The sequence below is a fragment of the Pterocles gutturalis genome, unplaced genomic scaffold (assembly GCF_000699245.1).
Source record: "Pterocles gutturalis isolate BGI_N339 unplaced genomic scaffold, ASM69924v1 scaffold28048, whole genome shotgun sequence".
NCBI lineage: Eukaryota > Metazoa > Chordata > Aves > Pterocliformes > Pteroclidae > Pterocles > Pterocles gutturalis.
The window spans coordinates 620-10,080 of record NW_010123831.1 but is presented as its reverse complement, the minus strand read 5'-3'; the positions used below and the strand labels follow the sequence as shown (position 1 = coordinate 10,080).

The 9,461-nt window shown below is 46.7% G+C and overlaps 1 protein-coding gene across 1 annotated transcript; it reads right to left on the bottom strand.

The window, feature by feature from the left end:
* Nucleotides 1–1,611: 1,611 nt before the first annotated feature.
* LOC104465146 (protein AATF-like) lies at nt 1,612–7,649 on the bottom strand (the record flags this gene model as incomplete). Its single annotated transcript, XM_010078072.1, has 6 exons — nt 1,612–1,729; nt 4,313–4,387; nt 4,605–4,690; nt 5,627–5,764; nt 6,398–6,808; nt 7,461–7,649. Coding segments are annotated over 6 exons (1,017 nt in total), but the record flags the coding sequence as incomplete, so codon positions are not given.
* Between the last annotated feature and the right edge of the window lie 1,812 nt (nt 7,650–9,461).

Below are 9,461 nucleotides of genomic sequence, written 5' to 3'. Positions count from 1 at the left end.
TAATATCAGGAATCAGAGTAACAGAACCCATAAAAAATCCTCTAATAAAAGACACCGAGAACATACAAACAAACACACACTGAACAGATGCTAAACAGAATCCTTCCCTCTATCTTGAGTGCCTTTTCAGCAAAATATTACAGAACTAACCCAGAAGAAAATAAAGATATTCAGAGTGAAGCGTTCAGACAGGAATGTTTAGTATGCAAGGATGTAAAACCAGGAACACATGGCACCTCTGGAGCTCTCCTGCCGGCAACAAAGGCAAGCGGGATTCTTAATCACTTTCCTAAGAGGCCTTGTCCACAAACCTGCTGTTTAGTCACAAGCCGCAGATGTTTGTCACGGGAACAGTTAACCGACCCGGCGCACCGAGAGCCCAACTCGGCGTTACGGCAAAGGTCCGTACCGCTCCGGGTGGGCGCAGTCCTCTACCAGCACACCCCCTGCAAACGCACCCATTTCCACCCCACAAACAGACATTTCTGGGTCAGTCCAAGTGTTTGGACGGGACTAAACATTTTAGGAACAAAAAGTCAACACCTCCCTTCCCCAGAAGGCAGCAAGCAGTGCAGCCCCAGGCACATCCCCAGGGCTTGGGGATAACGCCCTCGCAAGCACGTGGAGCATTTCATCAGATTTTTTTAATCTGATTCACTTCATTCACGCTTATTTTCCTACTGATCATAAGCCTTTCTGTCACTTCTCCACATCTCTCCAAAGTGCAAGTAACAGTTAATATTTGTTGTCCCCACTTTTGGTCCTTCAGTGAGCAGATCCATCCTCACCCACCCTGCACGTCTACCCTTCACCACGACCGGTATTTCCTCCGTTTCTCCAAAACAACTTATCCTGAGCTTATAACAAAGAACAGAGATGTGGGATTCCAGTATTTTCTCTTAGTCTACTGACAGATGGAATCAAAGCAAATAAAACCCACAAAAATTCAGCCAGTAGTTTGTATTTGTGCAACGTGAAGGCACATCCATATGAAAGCACCCCGAGCCACTCCTCCCTTCACAGCCCGCAGCTCCCATCAGCACCCTGCCTTCTGCAAACTCACCTGGGTTCCTGGGTGTTTGGAACTGCTCAACTCGCCAACCAAAACTAGAAAATAACACATTGTACCATCTAAAAGCTGGAATCCCCAGCTCTGCTTGTGAACCATGAAGTACCGCTGTCTAACTACGAGTCACGGAAACATTCCAGCTCAGTATTTTTAACAAGAACTGTAAAGAGAAAATCATTAAAATAGCAAGAACAGCAACCCAGGGCACACCCGACAACAGCTTCTAGCCTCTGTTGACTGACAGAAATAATTTCTTAAAGCTCTCGTTGCCCCCCTGCCCCTCAATTAGCTGTGGGGTTTTTTGTCGCTGAATCAAGATTTAACTGAACAAGCCCCAAAGCCAGGACCTGTTTAATTCCTGACACTGGTTGTGGCTTCACTAGTATTGCTTCTTTGCCTCTTTCTTGCCCTCGAGGTAATTTTTGGTGACATTTTCATGAGATCCACTTCTGACCTTCCTCCCCCTTGAAAACATCCACCGAAAGCTGAATGGTGGGCAGGCAACCCGATTTGGTGACATTTTCATGAGATCCACTTCTAACCTTCCTCCCCGTTGAAGACATCCACAGAAAGCTGAATGGCGGGCAGGCAACCCGCGCAGAGGCACAGCACAGCAACTCGCACCTTGCGCTCTTTTTCTATGTAAATAATGCAAGGATCCTGCGGGAACATGCCAGGGATTGGAATTGTTAATTAATGGGTCTCTTTAATGTGCAAATCAGGAGCAGATTGCAAATTCTGACTTGCATTGATTACGAAAAACATTAATTGAACGTGCAAGACCCCAAACAGAGGCAACATCTCAAGCCCGGACCAGCCTGGAAGGTAGGGTGCAGGGGAATACAAATGTATCTCGGAGAACCAGAGCCCTGCAGGCAGCAGCACCTTCGCAGCGCAGGCTGTGGGAGTTCACGTGTGCGGCGCATCCAACATCCGCACCGCATCCAGAGCGCAGCCGCCAGGATTCCGGGACTAAACACCACTCAGAGTTTCTCCACAGATGCAAAACAGGAATAAACAGGAGCTCCATGACCACAGCTTGGTCTCCAATTTGTATGTAAAAAGGGTGACAGAAAAAAATCTGGAATATAATTAAAGATTTAAAAAAAAAAAAAAGGGAGGGGGGGAGAAAAAGTGAGACAGTGCAAACAAAGCAATGCTGTCTCTTTAAACGGGAATTCATCCTATATAAATTATGGCCATAAACTTTTCCTGCAGTGCAGCCTAATTAATTCTTGTTCTATACACAAAGGGAAATGCTGGGTGACAAATGGGTGTGAAGCCTGAAAGCTGCCAGGTCTGCAAAACATTTTCTACTTCAATTTATAAGCAATTTTGCAGTAAATCATCCACCAGAACCTGAGATCTCAGGAATCCAAGACTGTCCAAGGCATGTTGTACCATTTTTTAAAAAAATAAAATTTCATAAAAGATTACGAAAATAATAAATAAAGCATTTGAAGTTTTGTAACCTCCAATCTCCAAATTTGGAAAACAAGCATGAGTTTACCATTTTTGCTCAGATTTGGCTTTAAAACTCCAAATGTACAGAACATTGCTGTCTACCCTTTAACACATTTACACCCCAACCCTGGGGAATTTCCCCACCACCAGCGGCACAGAGGCTTGTCCCAAGTGGGAGACACCAAGGAGGCAAACACAGGAAGGACTGGTTTCCATTTCTAAAAAATCATCCTTCCTGGGAGCACAGGGCAGAAATTTCATGAGCCATGGAAGGACTTGGGATAAACTCCTGAAAGCATCCCGGGGCAGCTTTCCTGGAGATGTGAGAGACTTGTCCAGGACCTCAGAGAGAGCTGGGTGCCGAGACCTCTCTGCACCCCTGAGTCTGGATTTTTGGCACCAACTGCTTTGTGCGACTTGAACACCAAACTGTCTCCTCCCGTTCAATGAAGACGATGAAAGCATGCCGACTCTGTTCTGTGGATTTGGAAGAAGTGCTGAGGCTTCCCTGAGAGTATCATCCACAGAGCCAATGTCATGATTATCCCAAATCCTGTCCAAGACCAAAGCACATCACGTACAACGGAACCACCTCAACATTTGGTATTTACTGTCTTCCACTCACCTCTAAACTTACTCACGCACAGTGCTTCTGATCTTCCTGTTTGGGGAGTGGGATCCTACCCACAAGCTGGTAATACAACCGGGATGAGAACTCAGGAGCCCAGAAGTGCTTACCCAGCCCACCACACCACCACTCAGAATTGAGTAAAAAAGCTTATTTTTATAGAAGCCACTAAACCACTTGATCAGCTAAAAATCAGGAGTTTTCTTAGAAGATGATTTACAATAAGCGAGATTTTTCTCCCCCTCAGAAATCAAGGCACATCAATTCATGAAAGAACCTTAAATACATGACCATGTATATTTTCAGAAAGGACTTGGTGTCACCTCCTGAACCGATGGGTCACAGCCCCGCTACCCAGGCAGCAGCTCCGGGACTGAGGATGTGACACAGCTCAGGGTGCCCATGGGGTAAAGCTCTCGGCAAGAGCCCCTTTGCAGGGCAGCGAGAGACAGCTGCACCAGACAATAGTGTAGCTCATCAAAAATGACTATTTATTGTTACCTACTCTACTGTGCAAACAGATTGTATTTTAAAAAATAGAAATAAAAAAAAGGAATATAAATTTGATCCCCCAGAGAACACCAGAAAACGCTCAACAAGTGTAGGCGCAGCAGCATGTTCCTAAATTCATCACTCCCCGCCTGTCAGTCTGAGCGCCGCCTCTGCTAACTGTGCTCAGGCCACTCCAGCTTTATTTTCTTTCTGTCTCCACAGATGAAACACAGCACACGGAGCCAGGCTATCGGGAACATCAGCGCATGCCACCGCAGCTTCCCTGCCCAGACGATGAGAGGCGGGTGGGGAGGGAATCACTCAGCAGCTATTAACAGTGGATTTTCCTGCAGTGTTCCGGACAATGGGAAGATCAGCCTCTGCCGCTCTGTGTACAGTCCATGTTCTTGGATGTATTTTGCTTATGGGAAATATCAAAATGTCAACCATTGTTTCTGTTAAAGGTCTTTAATGATATCGCATTTGAGACCTGTAATGAAACACGGTGCTCGCTGCAGTTTGTAATGCATCTCATTAAATGCATTAATACCGTGTACTTCGCTGAAAGGTCAGCTTAGTATTGTTGGGAGTTCGCCTTTTTTTCCTTAATCACTTCATTTAAAGCAGCAGAGCTAACTTTAAATTATAAAGCATCTCACCTGCGGCACCTCCAGAGAAGCCGGTTGGCGACCCTGCTCAGACCAGGTGTGAGCCGTTACGATGACGGTCAAAACCTGGTGGAGGGCAAGGTTCAGGGTCAGGTCTGATGATGGCGAAAGCTCCTAACCCAGTTTTAAGATGACTTGTGCCAGCCCAGGCCAAAATTTCTCCATGCGCAGGGACCACTCCAGCACACAGGCGCCTGCACGCGGTGTAGCTCCATGGACCACCGCAAAGCAGGGGTCTGGATGAAATCTCCGAAGGCTGCGTACACCGCTGCAGCTTTCCAACTGCCTGGCACACGTACGGGGACTTCTGGGGATCCTCCACAGGCTGCTCACCTATGGAGCTGAAGCCCTCCTGAAAGTGAGCAGTACCTCAAGATTGGGAAAGAAGAAATGGAAGTGAAAGGGATACCCAACCTGGCAAGCTTCAAAATGCCACCGGGCTTATTCTTATTATTCAAAGTCACTGGAAGAATATCCTGTGAAGTTCATTGATTTCTGACTAGTGGGATCAGTGGGCACAAAAGAACAACCTGTGTGTAACCATCATCACCTGTATGATTTTTGACAGAAAACAACAAACTTGCAGCAGTTTATATGTATGGCTAAGGATAGCATACCAGACATTTTACCTCCCTTAAGGCCAGTAAAAAAGGTGTTTGATTCTAAAAATTAAATAGATCCACACACACCGATGTTGAGTACGTTGCATGCACATTATATATGCCATACTGTAGAATCTACTACAAATCTCATCAGATCATTTATAGCAATCCTAAGAAATAAACAGATGAACAAGCTGAAAAGATACTTGCTGCTGACTTAACAGCACAGGGCTTCTCCTTTGTGCTCCTGCTTAGGGCAAATCTCTGCATTCACTGACCAAGCACAAAACCGGTACCACAAGGTGTCTCTGCACAAAGCAGCATCCCAACTCCGCACTGAACAGCATAACCAAGCCAACTATTCCTAAGATCCAGGATGAAACTGAGATTTGATGGGCAAACTTCAAGCCCCCTGTGAACTAGTAACAGCAGTGGGACCTGAGCTGAAGCTTTCCAACATTATCAACCAGGCACAAACTTATGTGGGTGACAGGAGACTTCTTCTTTGTCTGGGGTAGGAAACACTTTTTGGTTTCTGTTTGCACGGTACCTCATTAATGACAAAGACCATACAAACCAACAGCTAATGCTACAGACACATCCAACTCAAAGCCCTCACCTTCCATTAACACTTCCCCGCACAGGCAAGACATACCGGCTACAGCAGAGTTAACCCAAAGTAGAAAGATTGAAGAATTCTTACAGTTCTCGACAGCATTGTCGAATTCTTGTCCCCCTTCCTTTCTGAAGGTTGGGTAAGTGTCTGGCTGTGGAAGCCGGTTGGCTGTCATGAGTGCCTTCTGCATCTTGATTCTCCCTTCCAGTAGCTGATCCCACAGTGCTTCATAAAAAAGAGAAAATAAAACAATTTTAGTAAGCCACAGCACTTGCTCCTCATGAGGAGCTGCTGATTTAACAGCACAGGCTCCCTCCTTCGTGCTGCAGTACTCCTGGTTAGGGCAAATCTCTGCATTCACTGACTCAGCACTAAACGGGTACCACAAGGTGTCTCTGGACAAAACCACATCCCATCCTAAGATCCTGACTGCAATTCTCTCACACAGAAAAAACCCCACCCCTTCGCTTTACTGTTTAAAAGGACATTTTGCAAACGCAACTTTCATAGTTTAATAGGACAGACAAGAAGAAACTGCATTCAGTATTCCATCTGGAAAAGAAAGAGAAGTGCTATCAGCATCACTGCACAGCACTGCCAGTACTACAAGCATACTCAGCAGCGGTTCAATTAAGCCAGTGGATAAATACACTTCATAGCATGAGATTTTGTACCAGCAGCGATGCCAGTTTGCATGGCAGATTTGGCAGAACATTTGCAAATCACTGGGGCTGCTGCAGCACACGACCCAGTACGCTAACAGCAAGTTAACACGGTGAAGTGGTTCCTAACACGGCCAGTCTCTACGTGTCAGCAAGGTGAATGTCTTGTCAAAACACAAAGCAAACATGCACAAACCTAGCTGGTTCCTCACAGCTTTTCCTTTTTCTACTTCTTCAGCTTCTTGTCCTTTTGAGAATGTCATCACTCCCCCATCATCTTCGCCGTCTTTGGTTTCCTTTACATTGTTGTGGCTTTCACTCCCAGATTCCTCCTCATCACTTCCTTCTTCCATGCTGGCATCATCTTCATCCTCCCCTTCACTGCTTCCTACATCATCCATCCCCTCTGCAAATTTCTCAAAGTCTGTGACATTCTGGAAACTGAACTTTGGTGCCTTGGCCGATGGCTCTGTCTCTTCATCCTCTTCCAGGTCATCCTCCTGGTCACTGCCAGCACTGCCGGACTTCTCCTCTGTTTCACTGCCCAGGCTGCCCCTCTCTTCTGCATCTTCACTGCCGCTGTACCATTCATCTAATGCCTCATCAGCTAGGAATTAAAAGAGAAATAAGTTATTTACTCACCATCAGAGTGTGCCACTTTGCAGTATGCATCACCCATAGCTACAGGTCTGGGCTATCTGAGCTCCAAACTCCATTGTACCTGTGTATGGCGTTACTCTCTGCTTTGGCTAAATAATGGAAGCACATAGCCATGGCCACAAAAGATCTCAGCTTACATTTTCTGCAGCAATGATTAGTAATCCCTGGCTTACCATTTCCACGAAACAACGACATGATAAGCAAGCAAGGTGACCAGAATTTGCTATATGCATTTTTTAAATGACCATCTGTGAACACCTGCAGTCCCAGAAATATATATGGGCTTAAAAATGGGAGCTGCTGCTTCTCCTCCACACCATGTTCAGTCAGTGCACAGAACTTCACCTGACACCTGGTCACGCTCTTCGCTCAATCTGTAGAAGTGGTCTCCTCTTTGGGATTTCCCCTTCCCTCAGGACAAAAAATACAGCCTGAATTTCAGGAAAGTGCTTCAAGAAGATGTCCAACTTAATAGATTATTGCCCTGCAGCAGGGACCTAAAGTTTGTCATCTCAGTTCCCATGGCACTAGCTCAGTTAACATGCTAACATCAAACTCTGAAGAGTCAGTGAAACAGGGAGAGAAGTGAGATTGCTCACCTGATCCTTCTTCAGACAGAGCATCTCCCCAGAGTTCTTCTTGCAAGGCTTTGCGAGATGTAGCTTTTCCGCTGTACCTTTTATCAGCTTCCAAGAGAGAGGCTGAAGCTTTTTTCCTTATATTACCAACAGGGAAAATGTCATCTGCAGTTTCATCCTCAAATTTGTCAATCACTTTAGCAACTGTAGCTGTGGGGAAAGAAAGAGGGGAGGGGTGTCTGTAATGAACAGAATTTCAGACTAGAAGAACAAGCTGCAGGAAGGAGCCACTCCTCATGCTCTACAAAGAAAAATATACTGCAAAGGTGAGCCTGATGGCAACACAGCCTCACTCAAGAGTCTGGCTTTCAGGCTTTGAGGGGGAGCAGGGCTTTTCCCTGCCTGGTGAAGGAAAGCCAGGGCACTAATTTTCTGCAAAGTGGGAAAGGTTGCCAGGGAATCAAAGGCAGAGAAAAAGCCTCAAAGCTGGGTTTTGTGTAGATCAGCCCCAGTCCCACCTAGTAACTACTAAGTAATGCTTGAGATCTAGCACAAGAGATAAGACATCTCCAAGAGTATTTTTCAGAAACCATCCTGTGACTTCCTCACAGCCAGAGGTGCTCTCCCCCCATCAGGTTAACCTCTGCAGAAGGAAGGGAGGTGTTACACAAACTGACCAACTCCCACTTGGCACTCTGGACTTCTCCACACACAGGTGTGGGAACACAGGGCTCATCAGCAATACAGGGACAAAAGTTTATTATGCTGAATTCTTTTTTCTTTTTGAATGAACATTGCCTATGTTCGCACTTTCTTCCCTGTCTCTTTATTTTAGAGAACCCGCACAAAGCGCGAGACAAACCCAGCCCATCCAAGCCCTTCCACAGATTCACGAGGGTCTCATGAGAAGCGTAGTCCTCTGGGTGAGGACTCGGTAAAGCTGGAATGCCTTCACTCCCTGCATGCTTACAGATCAAAGGAGGTAACCTGCAACTCAGAGGCACTTTGGCCTCTTGCTATATGTATGAGCTGCATAAATATGTAAACACCTTAGAATGGCTAAACAGAGAAAATAATTTCACTGTGGTTATTGCCATCTTTCATATCCATCTTCTCCAGGACACAGGAAGGGTGCAGTCCAGCACGGAGAACACATCATACCACACTCTCTCCTCATTCTCATTCATGTGCAAGACACCCTGTATGCAAAATTACAGGGTTAGCTTTGTTCAACCAATTGAGTGATCCAACTGGCTGAGCATCGCTAAGTGCTCTTTTAATGTGTGTTTGAAAATGTTAATGCCTCACACAGAGCATTCACTTGAGGCAGGGGAGAAGCAAAAAAAATCTCCTGCTCATAATCAAAGCAACAAGATCTGGCCTCAGTATGGTCCCTCCAGCTACAAGAGGACGGCGAGATGCTCGCACCAAGGAAGGACCGGGCAAGAGGGGCAGATGCAGAACGACCTGTGGCACTCTACGGATCTTCTGGCATTTCTCACACTCTGAAACAGGAAAACGCCTCCACCGACTACATCCATTTCCTTGACGGTTATCAAGATGTCGCTCACCTAACACGACATGTACACTTGTGCAGAAGAACCAGGCTAGCTGGCGCAACGTTTACCACGGCTGGTGCCCAGGGCCTCCAAAAGCCAACCACTGCCAGCGTGTGACGGCTAACTCGCCATCTCAAGAGGTGAGCGCTGGAGCCGTGTGACAGACGTGCTCTGGAGATGGGCCCTGCCCCAGGGCTGTGCTGGGCTGCGAGGAAACTGCTCTGGAGAGGGCGAGTCAAGGAAACGGCGGGCACCAGCCCGGACACTTAGAAGATGACACCGCCACCTACATGTCACGGGGAAAGGGACCAACGTCTCAAAGATCACAACTAAGGCAAAAAAGAACTTGATTAAGAAGATAAATTGATAACTGGCCACAGCTGAGCATCCAACAAGCCAGGTGCAGCGCGCTGCGGCCTGCTCCGGGGTGTCACCAGCGCCCACCGAGCCTCCTCCCCGCTCC